This window comes from Erpetoichthys calabaricus, chromosome 10, assembly GCF_900747795.2.
Source record: "Erpetoichthys calabaricus chromosome 10, fErpCal1.3, whole genome shotgun sequence".
Lineage (NCBI taxonomy): Eukaryota > Metazoa > Chordata > Cladistia > Polypteriformes > Polypteridae > Erpetoichthys > Erpetoichthys calabaricus.
The window spans coordinates 7,436,270-7,461,323 of record NC_041403.2 but is presented as its reverse complement, the minus strand read 5'-3'; the positions used below and the strand labels follow the sequence as shown (position 1 = coordinate 7,461,323).

The following is a 25,054-nucleotide window of genomic DNA, read 5'->3' as shown; positions in this document are numbered from 1 at the left end:
ATGCAGATAACACATCCCGGGAGCTCCAGTGTCTAACTAACTCAGCCCTGACAAGCGGGCCGGCGCGTCATCGAGAGATCACGTGCTCCGTGGTTGCCATGGCACGAAAGACGCTTGCCTCAGCACTTCTGCGGAGTGTGCACAATGGGATTGTCGTGCGGCTCGGAAACATCCGCCCGTCCATTGTCTGGAGCTGTTTTATTTAATTAGAAGGTCAGGAGGGTCCGGAGTCCGTCTTTAGTGAAAGGAGCCGCATGGTGGATTGGGGAACGGCTGGTTTCTTTCTGAATAACGCGGACTCTGAGCTTGTGGTGCGGTGCAGTGCAGCTGGAAAGCGGCCGTGAAAGCCTCAGATGCAACTCAGTAAAGCGGCGCATTTCCAGCACACTACAGGTGAGACAAGCACAGAAGATCGTCGAGACCCCCAAATACTAAATTGGATTTGACTCAATTAATTCGCCCGGACTCGGTGACGAGCGCTGCATGTATTTTAGGATACAACAACAACAACACGATGAATGCAGCTGTTTGACTGCGTCCACTTTAAAGGTCGCGGTATGACTGAGCCGTTCACCCGGCAGCGCAGGAATCATCCCTAGACTGGATCGTCAATCAATGTCGGGGGGCAATTAAAAATCGCCAATGAATCAAACACTCATTTAACACTGCAGGAACGGAACCCAACTCTGTGGAGCAGCCATACTGTAATATGAGCAGATGCCCACTGTCTCACAATGGCATTCGCTGGCACTACCAGTTGAGTCTGAATAATTGATGCACATTAATAATCAGATACAATAATAGCTTTTATACAGTACTACCCGTCCTCGTGGCTCTGCCCACGTAGTAGCGAAACAGGACAAGCTTTAAAAATCAATGAACAAATAGATATCTCTAGAGGCTGGCCCCGCCCATCTCCCACACTCTTGACGTCACGCTTCCCCCTCCCTTCGACACGCCCCCTCTCTCTCTCAGATTCGCGCTAATAAATCGCAGCCGCCTGCGAACGCTGATACTCAGCGCGAAGAGAGAAGTCGCAAGATCAACCGGAATGTTCCAGCAAATTATAGAAAAAACCCGATCTGAATCCGTTAAGTAGCTCTCTCGTGAAAAGCGGACAGACAGACAGACGTGAGATTTTATATAGAGAGAGATTAATAAGAACTGGGGCACCTTAAACCAAAAGAACACCAAGCCCACAAACACAAATCATTAACCACTTAATGAACACCCGATGATTCACTTCTAAGTCATTCATAAGGATCCATCATTACAATCAAATCACCCACTAGCATAATCGTGAATAAAAGAAATAACACCAACGATGAACTTCACCTGCACAAAATGTCCCTCAGACCAACTTAAAGCCATTCCAGCTTTTACTTATAATAAAACACCCCTCACTCTCTCATACACACAAACACCAATTAAAACTAAACTTCCATTCTTCAACGAAAGCCATGATCCCCCCCTCCCACACCCCTTGCACTGAATCGTGCTGTCTGTCCTTAAAATTCCAACTTCACTTTAATGTTATGCTCACGTTAGCAGGCCAAAGTGACTCAAATCCGTTTTATTTATTTATTTTTTTGCCTTAACGTGACACAAAAAATCAGACATTTTCAGGGCTGTGTGGACACCGAAATCCCATCTTTTCAAATCAGATTTGAGTCACTTTCATATGTCAAGTCAAGTCAAGTGGCTTTAGTGTCTTAAGCACAGAGTGGCAACATACACATGAACACAGGACAAGTGCAAGACAGGGAAAGAACTCTACTATACTATAAGAGATAGATAAAACTAGCCAACCACCGCATAATTATTTATTGATGGCTTTGAGTTTATGCGGAGTCATGCCAGTGGGAGTAAGACTATTAAGAAATTCTTCGGGGAATGAAAGTTGATCTGCAGGATCGTCTGTGATGATGGAGTCAATGCTGGTGAAAGTCACTTAGTCGGTAGGGATAAGTTTCAGTACTTGTTCATTAAGGTGTAGTTAGTCTTTGTTGGTGACGCTTCATATACAGGAGGAGGGTTAGAGTTGGTGGGCGGGGCTCTGTCGTTTGGTGGGCGGGTCTCTGTCGTGCATATCCCATGACGCGGGAGGAGGGTTAGAGTTGGTGGGCGGTGCTCTGTCGTTTTGGTGGGTGGGGCTCTGTCTTGTGTGCGTCTTGCTTGCCATGGTCTTAGTGAATCATATATATAGATAGGTGGTCATAGATTGGATTTTTGTGTCCAATCCATGGCCATACGACACAGATGTGAACGGTCAGATCGGAATTCGTGTGCTGTTTTCCCAATACGCATGGGCTGATGTCGTGTTCTCTTTGAACTGAGAGGTTGGAATTTCCAAGTTCCTAGTCAGAAAATTCAACACAAGTCGGAAATTCCTATTTGGAAACTCAGGGCTGGCCTGTAAAGTCCGACTTCAGATGATGGCGTCAATCAAAAATGGTGACCAGAGGTGGCCTTAAGGGTGTGGGGGCCTTAGGGCAGACCAACCCCATGTGGGGCCGGTTAAGTCAAACGCTGTTATGGGAATGTGTGGACTGTAGAAGTCTGTGCATGAATTTAATAAAAATAATGCTAACAGAGGGGCAGCACGGTGGCTCTGCTGCCTCGCTGTTGGGAGACCTGGGTTCGCTTTCCAGGTCCTCCCTGCGTGGAGTTTGCATGTTCTCCCCGTGTCTGCGTGGGTTTCCTCCCACAGTCCAAAGACCTGGAGGTTAGGTGGATTGGCGATTCTAAATTGGCCCTAGTGTGTGTGTGTGTGTGTGTGTGTGTGTGCCCTGCGGTGGGTTGGCATCCTGCCCAGGATTGGTTCCTGCCTTGTACATTGTGTTGGCTGGGATTGTCTCCAGCAGACCCCCATGACCCAGCAAACTCTGTCGATCATACAATATCTGGTCTTGGGAATGCTGATCTGCTCAGGTCCCCAAAACATTTTAAAATTCCTCTTAGAAAAGAGAAAATCAACAATTTCAAAAATGTCTGCTTTTGTATAACGAGAGTAGCAGCAAGCCATGGAATTAAAGAACAGGTTTACTGTATTGAGGATTTGTTCTGTTCTGTGTATTGTATCATATTGTATTGACCCCCTTCTTTTGACACCTCACTGCACTGCATTGAGACCATTTCCCGAGGTTTCTTCCATTTTTCCCTACTAGGTTTTTTTTTGGGAGTTTTTCCTTTGTCTTCTTAGAGAGTCAAGGCTGGGGGGCTGTCAAGAGGCAGGGCCTGTTAAAGCCCATTGCGGCACTTGTTGTGTGATTTTGGGCTAACCCTATACAACCCTATATTGTATTGTATAACCATAACCCTAAACAAAAAGAAATTGTATATGTATGTGTGTTTAATTAAAGACAGGACTCGGCGCCTAATGAAGCAACTGGTTGGAATGAAACTGGTTGGAGTTTGAGGCCCTGACTTAGTTGGCTCCCTCACTTCACATTTCATTTCTGTTTAAGGAAAGAACTGAAGCCATTCAGAGGAGCAATGAAGAAATTCAGGGGAACAAATCTTAAACAAGTACATTAAAACTAATTCAAAAGAAGTTAATTGGCAGCAGGGCGGTACGGTGGCACAGTGGTAGCACTGCTGCCTTGCAGTTAGGAGACCCGGGTGTGCTTCCCGGGTTCTCCCTGCGTGGAGTCTGCATGTTCTCCCCGTGTCTGCGTGGGTTTCCTCCCACAGTCCAAAGACATGCAGGTTAGGTGCACTGGCGATCCTAAATTGTCCCTAGTGCGTGCTTGGTGTGTGAGTGTGCCCTGCCCAGGATTTGTTCCTGCCTTGTGCCCTGTGTTGGCTGGGATTGGCTCCAGCAGACCCCCGTGACCCTGTGCTAAGATATAGCGGGTTGGATACTGACTGACTTTGCACATGTTTGCACCTTCCCCTTGCTTTGTGATGTCTTCACTGATCAGCTTGTCCAGTTGTTGGATTAAGACAGTAACCTGGAGCTGAACCCACATCATCACACTGAATCCCACTACTGACACCAGTGTGACCCTGAGCAAGTCACATGACCTGCTTGTGCTGGAATGGGAAAAACAAAAAACAATGGAACCAACTGTATCTCAAATGTTGTAAGTCGCTTTGGATAAAAATGGCGGTGGAATAAATGAATGTAAATATCTCAGTGTACAGAGACAAAAAGATGTAAAATGTTAAATTAGTTATGTTACGTTAAATGAAGGGTGGCATGGTGGCACAATGGGTAGAGCTGCTGCCTCGCAGTGCAGTTTGCATGTTCTCCCCGTGTCTGTGTGGGTTTCCTCCCACAGTCCAAAGACATGCAGGTTAGGTGCATTGATGATTCTAACTTGTCCCTAGTGTGTGCTTGGTGTGTGTGTGTGTGAGTGAGTGAGTGTGCCCTGCCCAGGACTTGTTCCTGCCTTGTGCCCTGTGTTGGCTGGGATTGGCTCCAGCAGACCCCCGTGGCCCTGTGCTAAGATATAGCGGGTTGGATAATGGATAGATGGATGGATAATGTTAACATACACCAGATTTTCTCATTACAATATTTAGCTAAATTTTTTTTCTTATTGATTTTATTAAAATCAATTAACATTCCATACAAATAAATCAAGTTTTACAAAAAAAAAAGGTTCGAAACAAACCAACCCCCAACCCTGAGAAACAGAGAGCCAGACCAGCAGAGTAAAACTTAAAGCTAGTAAAAAATAAGTCAATAGATAAATTAATGAATGAATAAAGATAAATGGAGTCAAAGAGGGGAGAGAACCTGCTTCCTCAATTTAAACGCTTATTTTAAAATGTTTTGAAAATGTTCCGCACAGACCCTCTAAGTGAGAATTAGATTTTTTTCCAGTTTCAAATAGTAAATAACATCAGTCACCCACTGACTTAAGAGTTGGAGAGTTAGGATTCTTCCAGTTGAGCGAGATAAGTCTACGTGTCAATACCGTTTGTTTGTCCTTCTCCACTTGAAGCCCCTCAGTAAGCCCACCAGACACAACTATTAGACCAGTGTTTCTCAACCTTTAAGTGTTTGTGACCCGAGTTTTCATAACAGTTTTAATCGCGGCCCCCCCTAACATTTTTTTGAAAGGAGCCCACTAATACCAGTTTTGTTCTTTTTTAATTAATGATATATCATAGAGGTGGCATGGTGGCGCAGTGGGTAGCGCTGCTGCCTCACAGTTGGGAGACCTGGGGACCTGAGGTTTGCTTCCCGGGTCCTCCCTGCGTGGAGTTTGCATGTTCTCCCCGTGTCTGCGTGGCTTTCCTCCCACAGTCCAAAGACATACAGGTTAGGTGGATTGGCGATTCTAAATTGGCCCTACTGTGTGCTTGGTGTGTTTGTGTGTGTCCTGCGGTGGGTTGGCACCCTGCCCGGGATTGGTTCCTGCCTTGTGCCCTGTGTTGGCTGGGATTGGCTCCAGCAGACCCCCGTGACCCTGTGTTCGGATTCAGCGGGTTGGAAAATGGATGGATATATCATAGATGCATATTTTATTATACCTACTTAACTTTAATCGTCATTTATCTAACTCCTATATTTAATTTTTCTAGTATCAGAATGTAGTTTAAGTTCATTTCTTTTGGTTTCAATAGATGGGTTTTTCATATTTTCGATTCTTGTTTTCTTTTTTTCACATCTTCGTGCCCCCCCTTTTTGTTACTTCGCGCCCCCCTAGGGGTGCCCACCCCACAGATTGAGAACCACTGGTTTAGGGGATTAGGAGGGATTGGGACACCAAGGCTGTCTGAAAGGCATTTAAAGATCTGGGTCCAGAATGATGTGAATTTGGAGGACGCCTGCCCAAAACATGTTACTCAGTGAGGCTGGAGCTCGATTGCAACATTCAGCAGGTTGGCTCTTGCCTTGGAAACATTGTGGACAATTTTAAAACAGAGAGATTGCGCTTGATATTTAATTTTAAGTTGGATAATTGTATGCTTTGCTCATATGGAGCTCGAGTGAATTCTCTGCTTTCCTACCTTCCACTCCTTTTCTGAGATGTTGAGTGAGAGATCCTTTTCCCACTGTGCTCTTGGATCTTTGAAAGGGAGGGACTGTAAAATGCTTTTATATATTACAGAGAGGGCGGCACGGTGGCGCAGTGGGTAGCGCTGCTGCCTCGCAGTTGGGAGACCTGGGGACCTGGGTTCGTTTACCGGGTCCTCCCTGCGTGGAGTTTGCATGTTCTCCCCGTGTCTGAGTGGGTTTCCTCCGGGCGCTCCGGTTTCCTCCCACAGTCCAAAGACATGCAGGTTAGGTGGATTGGCGATTCTAAATTGGCCCTAGTGTATGCATGGTGTGTGGGTGTGTTTGTGTGTGTCCTGCGGTGGGTTGGCACCCTGCCTGGGACTGGTTCCTGCCTTGTGCCCTGTGTTGGCTGGGATTGGCTCCAGCAGACCCCCGTGACCCTGTGTTCGGATTCAGCGGGTTGGAAAATGGATGGATGGATATTATAGAGATGCTGTCTGAGTCCTTGAGACTGATAATATTTTTTCTGGAATAGAGGTAGGTGGGCGGCACAGTGGCACAGTGGGTAGCGCTGCTGCCTTGCAGTAAAGAGACCCGGGTTCGCTCCTCCCTGCGTGGAGTTTGCATGTTCTCCCCGTGTCCGCATGGGTTTCCTCCCACAGTCCAAAGACATGCAGGTTAGGTGCATTGGCAATTCTACATTGTCCCTAGTGTGTGTGTGTCCTGCGGTGGGTTGGCGCCCTGCCCAGGATTGGTTCCTGCCTTGTGCCCTGTGTTGGCTGTGATTGGCTCCAGCAGACCCCTGTGACCCTGTGTTCGGATTCAGCGGGTTGGAAAATGGATGGATAGAGGTAGGTGGGAGGTGAGGAAAATCGGGCAAGTTCTGTTTAACAAAGTTTCTGATTTGAAGGTAATGAAAGAAATGTGTTGCTGGAAAGTTCAGTTTGGAGTGTAACTGTTCATAGGACGTGAAGATGTTGTCTATGCACAGATCTCTAAGTGATTTATTCCCAAATGTTTTCCAGATATTAAAAACTGCGTACGTTTGAGAGGGTGGGAAAAGGGTGGTTCAACCCCCATGATTTCCGTGTAAGTTGGTGGACCACTTGCTGGGCCAGCTGCAGCCTTTGTCGATTTTCGTAAAGCGTTCGACTCAGTTGATCGAGCTGCCCTGTGGGACATCCTGAGGGTTCGTGGGATCACCTCGAGGTTGCTGGATATCATGGCCGGCCTGTCCACTGGTACTGCGAGTGCTGTGCAGAGTGGAGGCAGACCCTCTACGTTCTTCCCAGTTGATTCAGCGGTCTGTTCTGCTCCTACTCTGTTCAATGCTTTCATGGACTGGGTGTTGGGCAGGGGCGTGGGGTCCAACGGCTGGTGGGCACAGAGACACACGCAAGTGCCAGCTCTGAGGCAAGGGATCTGCACTGGCAATCGGAAGGTTGCTGGTTCGAATCCCGTAAATGCCAATAGGGACTCTGCTCTGGTGCGCCCTTCAGCAAGGCCCTTAACCTGCAATTGCTGAGCGCTTTGAGTAGTGAGAAAAGTGAAATATAAATGCAAAGAATTATTATTATTATTATTAATTTATTTTCTTTCTTTTCTTTCCAGGATAGAGTGCACAAAACACCACAACAATTCAGCTCAGTCCTTCTCTTTTTCTCCTTTCTCTCTCTTCTGCCACCTCGTCTCCTCTCCGGCCAGCGTTGCCCACCTTCCACCCGACTCTGGCCCCTCGAACGGAGTGAGGCGACCTCTTTTATTTCACACCTGGTGCTCTCTAATTAACCTCCCGCAGCACTTTCAGGTGTGGCGGAAGTGCTGCATTCCAGGGTTCCGGTACTTTCCAGGTGCCCCCTGATGGTGGGCATGGGCCCCTGCAGCGCTGACGCCCGTGGCCCCAATACAATCCAGGGGGGTTGCCCTCCCGTGTTCCAGCAAAGATATTGCTTCTCTCCTGGTCCTTCCATAATAAAGGCACCCCAGCCAGGCAAGGGCCCCAGCCGTCCTCCACGTGTTCTAATTAATTTTCTTTCTCGGGTCTTCTGGGAGGCATGGAGTGCAGCTTCTGGAGACCTTTTAGGAAACTTCACGCTGCTGGAAAAGTTCCATTGAAGTGGCGCTGATATTCAATGGGACTGGCAGCCATCGAGCTTGTGTGGGTCTCAGTCTAACTTACCCCGTTATCAGTCATATTTGGTTGATTGAGTGGCTAAGGGGGCAATTATTTTTCCACAAAAGTGTCAGACGTGTTGATGAATTTTTCTCTTTCAATAAATCAATAGATTATTAAAAAAAACTGTGTATCGTGTTCAACTCAGGTTGTCGTTTTTTTTTTTTTGATATATGAAATGTGTTTGGAGATCAGAAACAATGAAATGTTATGAATAACCAGAAAAGAGGGGATCAGGAAGGGGGCAAATACTTTTTCACAACACTTTCAACATCCCAGAGTCCTAGAGGAACCGTACTGGAACAATTGCTATGACCTGAGCCGTGAGGCAGCAGTGCTCATCATGGCAGTGCCACCGTGTCCTAGTCTCTCTGTGACACACTCGGGCTGTCCCTGTCACTACCTGATCTGCACTACATGGCGTGATGGTGTGAAGACACAACATACAATTCGTCTAGGCAGAACAGCCAGCAAAGTGTTTTCATAATATTCTCATTATGGTGGGTTAATGTACCCCTCAAATGAAAACTGAAAGGAAATGTTATTACTGCAAATGTTTGTGATGCACCATCTGTTGGAATGACAATTAAAATGCAGCACTGCACACAATACGCTCACACTAGTACATTACTCCGTATAGTGCAAGTAAAACATCCCTTGGTTTAAATTTAACGTGAACTTCTTGGACATCATATTCCAACAAATCCAAGGGCATTAATACGGTGTTGGCCCCCCATAGCAGCCTCCACTCTTCTTTCACAGAGGGATGTTGTGCCCCTTGTGGGTTACTGGTGTTAGACCAGCAGACCTGGCTTGCAATTTGCATTCCAGTTCACCCCAATTGTCTTCACAATGGTTGGGATCAGAGCTCTGAGCAGGCCACACATGTTCCTCCATGGCTTTATGGACCTGACTTTGTGGGACACAAAATGGCCTTCACCAAACTGTTGCCCCAAATTCTAAAATTTCTTTGTCTTCTGTAGCATTAAGAAGCCCCTTCACTGGATCCAGTAGGCCAAACCCTGCCATTATTCCTCCTTCAGCAAATGTTATTGCAGACACTGCAGACTTTTCTCATGGCGTCTGCCAAACCCAGGTCCATCCATCAGACCGCCAGATGGTGAAGCAGGATTCCTCACTCCACATTCACGCTGTTCCAGTGAGTGGCATGCTGTATGCCACTCCAATCGAAGCCTGGCATGATGCATACTGAACTTAGACTTTCCCATGGACACCCATCTCACACAGTTTCTGTCCCACATGTCTTGTGCCGATGTTTCTCCCAGAGTGACACTCCAAAGGAGAGGGTCTGTCCTGAAGAGCTGGGGACTCCCCCTCTTCCCAAATCTCGAGGCAGTTCTTCAGTCCTGGCAGTGTGTGACCTCTGGACGCAGTCGCTGTGAGGCTCGTGTGTCCACATCCACAGCGATCACTTGAAGCTGTTAAAGAATGGAGCAGCCATGGAGATCATCATTTGTTTACAGGTGCCAGTGAGAGAAGGACGAGAAGTGCCAGAAAAACACGAAATAAATGAAAACCTTCAAGGAAGAAGTGTGGCCTTCAATGCAGCTGATGTGAGGCAAAGTCAGCAAACATCATGACACTTAGCCAATGAAACGTTCTACCTAGTCAAAAACAAAATGATTTCTTTATCTATAAGATATGCTTCCTCTCCGGTCTACAAATTAATTTCAGATACCAGCTGATTTCAGAAAAGGTGCAGACTCAAATGAACCTTATTTAATTTGCCAACCATTATCACATTGTGGCTGTAATGAGCATTCCTAGGGAGACCACTGTGCACTGTAATAAGAGCAGTAGAGCTCACGGAAACTGAAAGAAAGGACAGCGTGTCAGACATGTGAAAAAGTAAGTGCACCCCATACCAACATGTTTGAACAGCCAAACTGTAGATAGATAGATAGATAGATAGATAGATAGATAGATAGATAGATAGATAGATAGATAGATAGATAGATAGATAGGTGAAAGGCACTATATGATAGATAGATAGATAGATAGATAGATAGATAGATAGATAGATAGATAGATAGATAGATAGATAGATAGATAGATAGATAGATAGATAGATAGATAGATAGATAGATAGATACTTTATTAATCCCAAGGGGAAATTCCCATACTCCAGCAGCAGCATACTGATAAGACAATATTAAATTAAAGAGTGATAACAATCTGCGGTGGGTTGGCACCCTGCCCGGGATTGGTTCCCTGCCTTGTGCCCTTTGTTGGCTGGGATTGGCTCCAGCAGACCCCCGTGACCCTGTGTTCGGATTCAGCGGGTTGGATAATGGATGGATGGAGTGATAACAATGCAGGTATAACAGACAATAACTTTGTATAATGTTAACGTTTACCCCCCAAGGTGGAATTGAAGAGTCGCATAGTTTGGGGGGGGGGAACGATCTCCTGAGTCTGTCAGTGGAGCAGGACGGTGACAGCAGTCTGTCGCTGAAGCTGCTCCTCTGTCTGCAGATGATCCTGTTTAGTGGATGCAGTGGATTCTCCATAATTGATAGGAGTCTGCTCAGCGCCCGTCGCTCTGCCACAGATGTCAAACTGTCCAGCTCCATGCCAACAATAGAGCCTGCCTTCCTCACCAGTTTGTCCAGGCGTGAGGCATCTTTCTTCTTTATGCTGCTTCCCCAGCACACCACCGCGTAGAAGAGGGCACTCGCCACAACCGTCTGATAGAACATCTGCAGCATCTTATTGCAGATGTTGAAGGACGCCAGCCTTCTAAGGAAGTATAGTTGGCTCTGTCCTCTCTTGCACAGAGCATCAGTATTGGCAGTCCAATCCAGTTTATCATCCAGCTGCACTCCCAGGTATTTATAGGTCTGCACCCTCTGCACACAGTCACCTCTGATGATCACGGAGTCCATGAGGGATTCATTTGTTAACGTTTTGATAGCACTGCACTATTTATTTGGACACTGTGTCGGATTATTTTGATCAAAGCACTTTGCACATGGGGCGGCATGGTGGTGCAGTGGGTGGCGCTGCTGCCTCGCAGTAAGGAGACCCGGGTTCGGTTCCCGGATCCTCCCTGCGTGGAGTTTGCATGTTCTCCCTGTGCCTGCGTGGGTTTCCTCCCACAGTCCAAAGACATGCAGGTTAGGTGCATTGGTGATCCTAAATTGTCCCTAGTGTGTGCTTGGTGTGTGTGTATGTGTGTGTATGCCCTGCCCAGGATTTGTTCCTGCCTTGTGCCCAGTGTTGGCTCCAGCAGACCCCCGTGACCCTGTGCTAGGATATAGTGGGCTGGATACTGACTGACTTTGCACATGTTTGCACCTTCCCCTTGCTTCCTGATGTCTTCACTGATCAGCTCATCCATTAAGAGCTCGGAGCTGAACTCACATCGTCACACTGAATCCCACTACTGACACCAGTGTGACCCTGAGCAAGTCACATGACCTGCTTGTGCTGGAATGGGAAAAACAAACAAACAAACAAAAAAAACCAATGGCACCAACTGTACCTCAAATGTTGTAAGTCGCTTTGGATAAAAGTGAATGTAAATATGTCAGTGTACAGAGACAGAGAGATGTAAGAAGGTACAGCAAGGCAGCTCCACAGACTAAGTGACACTCGCTGGGCCTGTCGCTATGCGGCTCTAATTAACATTATGAATGGACCCCCCCCCCCCCGCCATTAAACGAGTCTTACCAGAGGCACCTCAGGGACAGATCTGCTGAGGCGTGAGGTCTGCTTGCACAGTTAGATTTACACTTCATCGTTTGTCTTGTTGTGTTCTGTGAAGACTCCACTCCGAAATGCTGCAATCTCCGTCACTCGACCTTTCAAAGGCTCTCAGGTTAGTTGAGGCCTGAATGATTCCAGGGCTGAGTCATTTATTGATACCTCGTGGAGTGAACACCGGAACAAAGGGAAATGGCAGGTGGTTACAGTCACCAAAATGTATTCCCTTTATATTACATGTATTGTTTAGGTTCCACTTTTGAACATAACATAACACGATCGTGTTTAATTTATTGAATCTTGTGGGATGTGCAATATACTAATTTCAGTCACTTAGGTAGAAGTCAAAATAGTTCTGTTTAGTCTTCATCGGAAATCAATACGCACCTAGCGGAGTCATCGTCACCGCAGGTCGGAAAACTCGGCGGTAGTCACGTGACGTTCAAAGAAGCAACAGGTTGTGCGTTTGAGTTACTGTCACCGGTTAAGAGCAAAAGGTTAGTGAAATAAAAGTTCACACACACACACACACACACACACACACACACACACACATACACACACACACACACACGCACGAGAAATATTCAGATTTTCATTTTACATACTTCATCACACAGACTAACGCTACTCTGTTTTGCGTTTTTCCCCGTATTCTCCTTAAATGTTTTATCAAAATGTGCTCACTAACTACCGTCACAAGTCAGTAAATGGACTACGTGGGGAACAGCCCGGACACAGACAGGTAGACACGATGTTATCACCCAAAACACGTTTATTATTCATATTATACAAAGGTCAAGTGCACAATCCCAGTGCCTCAGCACCAATCACCCCTCAAGTCCTTGGCCACACAACACAATGCCTTCTCCAAGTCTCTGGTCCGCCTCCACTCCTCTCCACCAAGCTTCGTCCTCTTCCACCCGACTCTTGCCCCTGACTGGAGGGAGGTGGCCCCTTTTATTCACCCCGGAAGGACTCCAGGTGCATCCTGGGGGCTTCCGTAACCACACCCCTGTGTGGCGGAAGCTCTGGCAGTACATCCGGAAGTCCTCCGGGTGTCCACAATCCTCTTCCCCCCAGCACTTCCGGGTATGGCGGAAGTGCTGAGGTCCAGGGCTCCTAAGGCATCGGGGCACCCCATGGCGGTGACCACGGACCCCTACAGGGTAGAGCTTCAAAGCTCTGTACCCGTGGCCCCCAAAGCAACCAGGGCGGACGCCCCCTCGTGTTCTGGAAGAGGCATGAGCCCTCCTCCGGTCCTCCTGGGCATCCCGGCCGGGCATGAACTCCAGCCGGATGCCACAACTATTTGGTTGTCTTGATTTACTTGCTTAGTGCAGATACGTTTACGTACTTAAAAACAACAAAAGTTCTGATTTTCCTTACGGGTCAACAACTTTTAGCATTGCAGTTCATTAGTATTATCATAACTCACCCAGATAAATATTATTAATACAGACAAATAAATAATACACCTGAATACAATACAATGCAGTTGCCGAATTTTGAAAATTAAAAATTTGTGAAAGAAGGCACCAAGCAGCAATTTTTATATTTTACTAATATTTAACATTTATTCTATAATATATACAGTTACATAAATATAAATGAATGTATTTTATAATATAACACTCAATCCAAGGTACATTTTGTGTTCATATTTAGTTATACATTGGTCACGGCATTCTGGTACAGCCACAGAAGGAATGTTCTTGTACAACTCAGCTTTCAAATCCCAGATGAAGACTCACGACTTCAGTTTAGCACACCCTGACTAGAGCTGCTGATTAACTCTACAGACTGCATCTCTGTTGTAAGTCATCGGCACAAAAACACAAGAACTGTAACATCCATCCATCCATCCATCCATTCATTATGAAACCCGCTGAATCCAAACACAGGGTCATGGGGGTCTGCTGGAGCCAATCCCAGCCAACACAGGGAGCAAGGCAGGAATCAATCCCGGGCAGGGCGCCAACCCACCGCAGTACTGTAACATGATAGTTCTAATTTGCTACTAACCCTCACCTATTCTGTTTCTCTTCTCGGTACTCAAATGTTCCACTTGGTGCCCACCTGCCAAGTTGTTTTGCCTGCCTAAGGTGAAGTCATCCCTGATGGAGGATCACAGGAATTGTGGGGTAGAGGGGTCCTTTCATCGGATTGGCTGTCTCAGCTGTGGAATGGCCAATTGGAGGAGGCAGCTTGATGGCTGAGGTCTCCAGGACTCTGAACAAATCCATATCATATTACGTGATATCATCTACTGTTGGATTCTGCTCTGCACTTGTAATATTTCTATTGCACTATTATATTGTATTGAGGATGACTTGTGTTCTGTTCTGTGAATTTTATTGTATTGTATTGACCCCCCCTTCTCTTTGACACCCATTGCACACCCAATCTACCTGGAAAGGGGTCTCTCTTTGAACTGCCTTTCCTGAGGTTTCTTCCATTTTTTCCCTACAAGGGTCTTTACTTGTCTTCTTAGAGAGTCAAGGCTGGGGGGCTGTCAAGAGGCAGGGCTTGTTAAAGCCCATTGCAGCACGTCTTGTGTGATTTTGGGCTATACATAAATAAATTGTATTGTATTCTATTGTACATTTCATCTTTTGAATACTATCCATCCATCCATCCATTTTCCAACCTGCTGAATCTGAACACAGGGTCACGGGGGTCTGCTGGAGCCAATCCCAGCCAACACAGGGTGCAAGGCAGGAACAAACCCCAGGCAGGGCGCCAGCCCACTAGGGATCGATTTGAAATCCATCCATCCATCCATTTACCAACCTGCTGAATCCGAACACAGGGTCACGGGGGTCTGCTGGAGCCAATCCCAGCCAACACAGGGCACAAGGCAGGAACCAATCCCGGGCAGGGTGCCAACCCACCGCAGCTTTTGAATACTAATCTTTTGTATTTTTGTTGGTTTGTATTGTTTTTACCAAATAAATCTAGTTTTGGTATAAGCAACCCTGTTTATTTCTTATTAATAACCCTGAACATGAACTATAAAATGATACTGGAACAAGTATACTTGACAACCTAAAAAGGTTATAGCTAAGTAACTTGGTTTATAAAACAATTGTTAAAATATTATGCTTTATTGACATGAGTCATCTTCATCTAATATCCATCCCTCCATCCATTATTGAACCCGCTATATCCTAACTACAGGGTCACAGGGGTCTGCTGGAGCCAATCCCAGCCAACACAGGGTGCAAGGCAGGAACAAACCCCAGGCAGGGCGCCAGCCCACTAGGGATCGATTTGAAATCCATCCATCCATCCATTTACCAACCTGCTGAATCCAAACACAGGGTCACGGGGGTCCGCTGGAGCCAATCCCAGCCAACACAGGGCACAAGGCAGGAACCAATCCCGGGCAGGGTGCCAACCCACCGCAGGACACACACAAACACACCCACACACCAAGCACACACTAGGGACAATTTAGAATCACCAATGCATCTAACCTGCATGTCTTTGGACTGTGGGAGGAAACCCATGCAGACACGGAGAGAACATGCAAACTGCACTGCGAGGCAGCAGCGCTACCCACTGCGCCACCGTGCCACCCTTCATTTAACATAACATAACTAATTTAACAGAGAATTAAAAAGTTTCATTCATTTTATATAAAAATATCATATTGTTTCCGGATATATTAATTTAGTGCATTAAGCATAATTAAATTATTTTTGATAAAAACAGTTTTAGTATGTACAGCCAAAATATATATTTATTTTTTATTTTAATCTAACATGCCATTTATTTCAGTGAAGTATTGAAAATGGCTGAGCATTGTAATATCACAACAGAGCCAGCTGCAAACAAAAAAGGCTACGCTCCAAAATTAGTGAAACTTTACTGCACTCACTGCTGCAGGTCAGAGATGGTCCGATTCCCTACTAGACGAAGATAACTTCCGTGTCGCCATTTCCAGTATAAACCTTTCTTTTTTAGATCAGATGCTCACTGAACTTAGCAGACAATTCTCAAATGAAACCCGTGACGTAACGAATGGCATCCAAAGCTTAAACCCCAAACGTGATGTATTTCTCATAGAGGGGGCTCTGTTTTCGTAGGCTAGAAATTGAGGATGAAACATTGAGGACTGGGGGCTTGAAGAAAGCCCCAGAATGGCAGGCAGAGACCCTCTAGTATTGTAGATGTGACGTCACTTATTGAAACACATGAAGAAGTTTGACTTGAGCTCATTCAGCTCTGCGCAACAGCAGCGTCTATCCGAGTCGGTAGCGCGTCTTGCACAGGTGACGACCACACCATCTTAGGTCTACTGTGGCAGATGACCGATTGAGCAATTTCGGTTTGCTTGTGGGATTGGAGCACACATGTTAGGTTTTGTTTTATAAAATGGAGTTTAGTTGATTGTCAGTCACCGTTTAATGCAGTCGTGTTTCCCGTTGTGTGCCGGAGTCCTGCCAAGTGTAAAATTTGAGCAACGTGTCGATTTGAAATGTTTAAGTCAAACTGAAGAAAACGCCAATTGAATCTTTTCAAATGCTTCCTGAGGGGGGGGGGGGGGGGCTTATAGGAACACGTTTTAAATCAATGGATGCGGTAAAGAAGTGAAGAATAAAACGTCCGATGTCTTGAAACACCTGACAGAAATTGATGTGATCCACGCCGTCGACCAGAGGACACCAAGAAAGACTGCATCGGGGCGTAATTGGGAATGGGGAGTAGCTGTGTATTGAAGGGGGGCAAGCATTAGAATTGTTATATAAAGAAAACGGAGTTATTGTGTCAGTCTCGTTATTTAATAGAAGGACCTCGTATATGTTGTATAGGCATGTAGAGCACTATTTAATATATATTTGTGTAGCAACGTTATTCTGTTTGGGTGCTTTAACTTTTTCGTTCTTACATTCTCGTATACGAAGTGTAGGGAAAGTATTGTAATCCTCCAAAAAATCCATTTCGAGCTTTTAATTAATCTTGAAGTTTTAGACCTCCCGTAGTCCGAAAATGCCATTTTTGGAATTATGCCTGTGTGTGTGTATAAATACGATAACTTGAGTACGCTTTCACTTAGGTCTGCCAAATTTTGCACTGGAGTATTCGGTACAAAAACGTAGATTTCTACCAACTTTTGGGCTATTTCCGCTAACCGGAAGTGGTGCTTTACCTTTTTATTCATGCAGTTGCAGTGTCCGATTTATTCAACTTTACTTTTATAATAATTGTTCAATCTGCGGTGGGTTGGCACCCTGCCCGGGATTGGTTCCTGCCTTGTGCCCTATGTTGGCTGGGATTGGCTCCAGCAGACCCACGTGACGCTGTGTTCGGATTCAGCGGGTTGGAAAATGGATGGATGGATAATTGTTCAATATGTTATTAATTTGATTTGATTTGTTGTTGATGCTTCTCTCATGTACATGTAATTACCCCGATCTACATGCTGTCAGATAAACGAACCACACGCCGTGGCGCAATGTTAGGGGCTTCGCCTCTAGCGCAACGTCCGAGGTTCGATTCCCGTAAGGGAGTGCAGTGGAGTGTGTACGCCTGATGAGCCAAGAATTAGGGCGAAACACGTGTCGCGTACTCTGCATTATTTGACAGTAAACTATTTCAACCATTCTATGATCTGCTTCTCACAACTGAGGGCACCGTGGCGGATGTTAGCTGACTTGCTGGCCAACCACAAGCGTTACCTGGTAGGTAACCACCCATGCAATCAGATTGTGATTCAGACTACGAATGCCGTGAATATACAGTATTATATTCATATATATATGCAGCGTGGAGTGGTGGCCCTGAGGCTAGGGATCGGGGTTCTATTCAATAAGGGCGCGCACAAAAAGGCGAGCTTCAAAAGGGCGATCTCAATTGGGCGCAGCGAATAAAAGCGTTCATAGATAATTTAGATAATAATAGATAGACAATAATAGTAGATTTTATCTAATAAATTTTCTGTAATGATTTTGTTGCGTTTGCCTTTATTCGCTGCGCCCAATTGAGATCGCCCTTTTGAAGCTCGCCTTTTTGTGCGCGCCCTTATTGAAGGACACCAGGGATCGGCACTGGCAAGCTGAAGGTTGTCGGTTCGAATCCCGTAAACGCCAAAAAGAGAGCAAAGCCCTTAACCTGCAATCGCTGAGTGCTCTGAGTAATGAGAAAAGCGCTATATAAAAGCAAAGAATTATTAAAAATATAATCAATGTCTTGCGGTTTACTCCTCAAATGTCCATCCCCAAATCTGAGTATACGAGAAAGTCTAAGGGAAACCACTCCCGATTTTTGTCCTTTATTTTTCTCACACTAATCTTCTACACCTGCACACGTCCACGCAAACTTTTTTGATTGACTGTTTGTTCCACCTATTGAGGTTGAATGATGTGGACCCTGGGCCAATGAGGTTTGGGCTGGTGGGAGGGGCTGTGAGTTTTTAAAGCGGTGCTGCTGTGCCCCTTAAGTGTACTGGGGAGAGAGACACGAAATCAAAGCGGTACATGTGGGAGACGACGCTGGGAATGGGAATGGGAATGGGAATGGGAATGGGAATTTTTTAAAGACTGACGGGTGTGCGAGTAATTATCATCTCGGCCGGTGGATACAGAATCCCTTTTCTGCTTTTCCTTGTCTTCTTAGAGAGTCAAGGCTGGGAGGCTGTCAAGAGGCACGGCCTGTCAAAGCCCATTGCGACACTTCTTGTGTGATTTTGGGCTACTATACAAAAATTAATTGTATTGTATTTCGGAGGCGTACCGCAGAGGAAAGCAGGAGCGACAGAGAGTGTCTGAGAACGGAGGAAGAAACGCAGCGGACGAAGTCGATGAATTGAATAACGTCTCATTCTGCGTTATTCGGGGGTCTGGGCGTGTGCAGGCGGGTGTTCGCAGCCCCGATAGAGTGTGCAGTGCTAACGGATGTGACGGCGAGTGCGTGTATGGTGTCGGCAGTGGCGTAGCTCGAGTTCGCGCCCCTCGGAGAGGGGCGGGGCTTCAATGTGCCGCCCTCCAACGTATCTGAATATGTTAACTTATTTAAAAAGAAAATTAAAATGACGTATTCCATAGATTTATTTATATATAGAGAAACTGCAATATTTTTTCATATATAATTATTTATAAGCATCAACTAGAATATAGTAATATAGTACAGACGCACTGATAAGCCGTGTTCTGATTATTAGTTTAATATAATTACGCTGCGAAAACCAGAACCAGTGTAGTGTACAAGTGATAGGTGGGGATGAGAGACAACCAGGGCCGGATTTTCCTATAGGCTAACTAGGCTTCAGCCTAGGGCCTCAAGATCAAGAGGGGCCTACATTCAAATTGTTAGCAAAATTTTATTATCTCTCATGTAATTTACAAACTTAAAAATGGAAGGTGAAAGGGCCTCATAAGTGGAATAGCCTAGGGCCTCTTTTCATATAAATCCGGCCCTGGAGACAACGCATTCAGATTGATAACGAAACGAAATGATACATTGTGAATTAGTTGTTTACCTTCCTAAGAAATTATTATCGGTGTAATGTTTGTTTATTTTTGTTATTGCCTCATAAATATCAACTGCCGTGTCTAATGCCGTCACAGAAGGACCGTCTGAAAATGATTTTTGAAGCATTTGTGGATGAAAATCAGAGAATTTTGACTTTTTTTTTTTCATTCATGAGTGATATTTTTCCGAACCCTGCTGCTTACACGTGAAGTGTTCTGAGCCTTTTTGGTCAATAATGCCGCCCCCAAAAATGTGCCGCCCGGGGCGGACCGCCCCCTCTGCCCGCCCCTAGCTACGAAACTGTCGGGGCAGGGATCGCTAAAGACGACGCTCCGAGGGATTGTTTTCTCTTTTTTTCCTTTCTTGCCCCTTTTGATGAAGGACCTTACGTGACACTCAATGACTTTGTGTGACTTTGTTAGTTTTTATTTTTATTGAGACGGATTGGGATACGAGCGGGTCTCGGATATTTTATTTGTGGGTTTTATGTATGAATGCTAGGGTTATTTAACAAGTTAAAAAAAGTTATACTGGTGTCCTGGAATTATTGCTCCGCCACAACTCTGGAATAAAAAGTACGTGAATAGCGGGCGTGCATCAGTGTAGAATACACTTTGGGTTCCCCATGCTGTATAAATGTGGGGTGGCGTAGTCGATTCTTTGAATATTTAGGAGGGGGAAATGTAGGAATGTCTGGGTTTTTGATACTTCTTAGCTTCAGATATAATTTGCCCCAAAAGCCAATGACTATTATGTCAATAAACCCAGGGGCATTTAATCTGTTTACAAGAAACCGTAAACATTGCAGAATACAACCGATGTAACAAACAAAATAAAAATATAAAGAGTAAAACTAAAGACGAGCATATCATATGTTCTGTTAAGTTGAGGGCAAAATCATTCAATGTAAATATGCTGATTCGTTAATGCTAGAATAATAACCATAATAGTTCAGTAACAGAATCCATCCATCCATCCATCCATTTTCCAACCCGCTGAATCCGAACACAGGGTCACGGGGGTCTGCTGGAGCCAATCCCAGGGCACAAGGCAGGAACCAATCCCGGTCAGGGTGCCAACCCACCGCAGGACACACACAAACACACCCACACACCAAACACACACTAGGGCCAATTTAGAATCGCCAATCCACCTAACCTGCATGTCTTTGGACTGTGGGAGGAAACCGGAGCGCCCGGAGGAAACCCACGCAGACACGGGGAGAACATGCAAACTCCATGCAGGGAGGACCCGTCAAGGGAACCCAGGTCCTCAGGTCTCCTAACTGCGGGGCAGCAGCGCTACCCACTGCGCCACCGTGCCGCCCAGTAACAGAATACAAACGTAAAAATGTAACCGGTTTCTGAAATAAGCATTGCATTGTCACTAAATGTTCACTAGTTTTCGGAATTCTATCCATCCGTTTTCCAACCCGCTGAATCCGAACACAGGGTCACGGGGGTCTGCTGGAGCCAATCCCAGCCAACACAGGGCGCAAGGCAGGAACCAATCCTGGGCAGGGTGCCAACCCACCGCAGGACACACACACGCACACCAAGCACACACTATGGCCAATTTAGAATCGCCTGGACTGTGGGAGGAAACCCACGCGGAGACACGGGGAGAACAAGCAAACTCCACGCAGGGAGGACCCGGGAAATGAACCCTGGTCTCCTTACTGCGAGGCAGCAGCGCCGTGCGTTTTCGGAATTGTCTTTTGTTTCTTAATGCCTGCAATCCCGTTGTATTTAAAACAATCGGAACAGTATAAAGTTAAATCTGGCCCCTCTAATAGAACAACTGGCCCCTTTCTGCCCCCAAACCCCCCATTTCCAATGGTTTATAACCGCCATTGATCACCGGCGGGTGACCCTCAACAGGTCAGTTGGCATCTCCGCCACTCGGAGGTTCAGCACGCGCTTCCAGCTGCTTTGTCCCTACTGTTGCTCGTTGCACGCCCTCCCTATATACCACCCTATCTCCCCAAGCCCCCCACGGCGGTATCCGTCAATAAGGGCGCTCACAAAAAGGCGATCTTCAATAAAGCCGACCTCAATTGAGCGCCGAATAAAGGCGCGCGTAAATAAAGGAGCGCTTCAAAAGGGTGACGTCAATTGGGCGCAGCGAATAAAGGCAAACGCAACAAAATTATTACAGAAAATGTATTAGATAAAGGCAATGATTGAACGTATAAAAAGGTGAAAGCAAGAATATTAAAACATCCAATTAATGAATGCATGAACTTCTAACGAACTACTTCTAACAAACTATTTCTAAAGCTCTCTATAATTTCGTTGTTTTCATTACAGAAAATTAGATTAAGGCAATGACATTTATTCGGCGCTCAATTGAGATCATCCTTTTGAAGCGCTCCTTTATTTACGTGCGCCTTTATTCTCCGCGCCCAATTGAGGTCGCCCTTTTGAAGGTCGCCTTTTTGTGCGCGCCCTTATTGCATAGAACCCCACACGTCCAGGGTTTGCCATTCGCGCCGATGGGCTTCTGAGATGTGATTGATGGACGGGCTCTTCTTATGGGTGCTGCGTCTGCGCCTCCTCTTACCCCCTGTTCACGGGCTGCTGCAGGTATCCCCCCGTCCCCTTATTGACGGTCCCCCTTAGAAGCGTACAACCCCCCTGAGGTACGAATCCCGAGAAAACCGAGACAGACGGTAAGTTCAGACAGACATGAAGATGCCAATCCATCTGTATATCATCTGTATAACCCAGTGGTTCTTAAACTGGGGGGTAGGGGGCGAAGATGTGAAAAAAAGAAAACAAGGATCGAAAATATGAAAAATGCATCTATTGAAACCAAAACAAATTAACATAAACTACATTCTGATACTAGAAAAATAAATATAGAGTTAGATAAATGTCAATAAAAGTTAAGTAGGTATAATAAAATATACATCTATGATGTATCATTAATTAAAAAAGAACAAATTGGTATTAGTGGGCTTCTTTCAAAAAAAACGTTAGGGGGGGACACGATTAAAACTGTTATGAAAACTCGGGTCGCAAATGCTTAAGAGGTTGAGAAACGCTGGTATAACCAACCACCACTACGACAAGCGACATGCTCGGCTAGTGTAGGAGTAAGTTGTCGCCATGTTTCTACTTTTATGCTAATACGCTAGTCGTTTGGATTACGATTTCGCGTCATCCCTCCGGCCAGATGGCACATTTATCTCCAGCTGTTCGTTTCACTCTGAAATGCCCGCGTTATTCAATGCCACTTTACTTTTGTTTCGGCGGTTTTGGCTCACATTCTAAAAGTCCTAATAAATCTGCTCGTACTTACCGGCAGGTTGACCAGCTGCCCCCGGAGTCGGCGGTACCGGTCTGGGTCGTAGTTTAGGGGTGGGCGGCAACATCCGGACCGGTCCGACATATTCCACGTAGGTGCCAGGGAAGTCGCCTTTCTCCTTGGTCCTCTCGTTGACCCCGTGCAGCCATCCCCGTGGGCTCCTCTCGTCTCCTTCTGGGCAGTCGTTTTTGCTAACGGTAAGCAGGTCTCCGGGCTGCAGCGAGATGTCCACCGCGCGCTCCTTGTGGTAATCAAAAAGCGCCCGATATTGGACCCGATCGGAACCCATGTCGAGGGCTCAGCCGAGTTGGGACATGCTCAATTAAAAAAAAAATTAAAAACAAAAAAAGCCCCTCGACGCGTTTCCTCGGGCCGCCCAGCGTGGAATCCAAGTCCTCGCCAGCCTGTGAGAAGTGAAGCCAAGTGTGCCAGGGAAAACGAGGCGTTGAAATCCCAATGAATCTTTGGTGCCAGTTCTATTTTGGTTACAACGACCCTCTTTCACGGGTCCAAGTGGTGACGTGTAGAATAGCATCCATTTTTAGAGAGATACATCCACCTTTGCCAAAAACAAAACAAACAAAAAAAAATCCTCTGGACTCCTCCGTTGCTATGCCAGTCTGCCATTCATGTCGCTGACCTGCAAAACAAAGTTTCACAGAAGTCAAACTTGCTTGTATTGCGCTTTTCAGGAAAAATTAAATAACTAAAAAAAAAAAAGCCAAGCCCCAATTTCAAAGACGACGTGCACTTTGGAAAAGAGAGCAACAGCCAATCCAGAGCGACACAAACAAATCTTCAGAGTTTCACACTTTGTGCTACAAAAAAGCTCGTCGATTGCAGGCCTCCTGCTACGAACGACTCCAAATCCTGCCGAAATGCCAAAAACGCCCACTTTTTGCAGTGCATCTCTAAGCACTTGTAAAATATGCACAAAGGGAGGCAAATTTAGCTCGTGAAAGCCACAGCTGATACTTGAGCCAGCCTTTGGTTCGTAAATGAAATGAGTGCGCGACGAGGCCGCAAACCCCGAAGGGCTCTGCCAAGGGTAATTTCAGACATGCACGCGATCGGCTCACATTCGTTTCATCCCGCTTGTTTTCTGGAGATTTAGAAACCACAATGGCGGACTTGACCTTTGCATGAATTAGAAACGTAGAGGGGCGGCCGGAAGATGCAAAATAAAAACATGAGCGTGTTCCATACCATTCGTTTTTAAATCTGATTTATTTTTTTAATTATAAAATGCCAATGCGTATGTGTACGCTCTAAAAAATAACGGTCCTGAAATGGCAGCTCCCTGTTGAACCCTTGCCTAACAAACAGCCATTTAATTCTTTGCCTATGAAGTTTGTTTCCTTGGGCTCTGAAGAGGTGAGGACTAAACCTCTGTTACTGTGTGCAGTTTTAAAATGAAGAACTCATTGATAAATCTGCAGGGCTGGCGCCACCATTATAGCAAATTAGGCATTTGCCTATAGGGTGAAGATCATAAGGGAGGGAAAACCCAGCAGCATAGGTTGCCAAACAGTCGGTTGGCACACTAATAAGCTTGGCCTGCCCATACACCTGCAGAATCATGGAGCATGGTATGGATCTAAACCTGGAACCTTCATGTGGATGGATCCTTAGGGAACTGGAAATGATCTCCTTTATGGCATCCCTCTGCTTTTTATGAGCGTGCAGTAAACAAACCGCAATATCACTCGCATCCATTCACATTTTTGGCTTATGTCCATTGGTTGCTGGGAAAGTCTCCAGCCACCCCATGACCCTGATCAGGATGAACAGGTTTTGAAGATGGACGAATGTACTAGATAAACTCATACAGGGCAGCATGGTGGCTACCCAGGGGTTTGCTCCCTGTGTGGAGTTTGTGTGTTCTCCCTGTGTCCTCATGTTTTTTCTCCCACACTCCAGGTTTGGTGGATTGGTGTTGCCAAACTGGCCCCTAATGTTAGGACTGTTCTAACATATGGGCACTGGCCGGGTGCTCACAGGAGGATAGGGGCCCACGATGTTCCCAATGCCAATGTATGTTTGTTTTTTTTTTTATTATAACAGGGGTCCCAGGGTACCACTTTTGCCTGGGGGCCTATGATGCTGGCATGATGGCAGGCCCGGCCTTAGGTATTATGGGGCCCTAGGTGAAAGGGGGGTCCAGGGGCCCCCTGGAAGCTCTGTGAAATGTGTGAAAATTAGACCAAGGAGTCGATCCGGGGCCCCCCGGACGCCAGGGCCCTAGGCGGTCGCCTACTTCGCCTATGCGTAAGGCCGGGCCTGATTGGGACAAATAATGCTGTAGTATATTTAAGTATATATGACAATTGCTCACTCGGACAATTTGTTTTGGGGGCCCCCAAGAAGGCGGGGGCCCTAAGCTATAGCTTGTGTAGCTTATACGTAAATCCTGCACT

The 25,054-nt window shown here is 46.1% G+C and overlaps 1 protein-coding gene across 2 annotated transcripts in view; it reads right to left on the bottom strand.

The window, feature by feature from the left end:
• The window catches only part of pik3r3b (phosphoinositide-3-kinase, regulatory subunit 3b (gamma)), a 172,619-nt gene extending 149,327 nt beyond the window's left edge, over positions 1-23,292 (bottom strand). For both annotated transcript variants that reach the window (XM_028810807.2, XM_028810808.2), the window contains exon 1: positions 22,632-23,292. In XM_028810807.2, coding sequence (XP_028666640.1) covers positions 22,632-22,926 — 295 coding nt within the window. In that variant the 5' untranslated portion in view covers positions 22,927-23,292. The remainder of the gene's footprint in view (positions 1-22,631) is intronic.
• Positions 23,293-25,054: the final 1,762 nt, after the last annotated feature.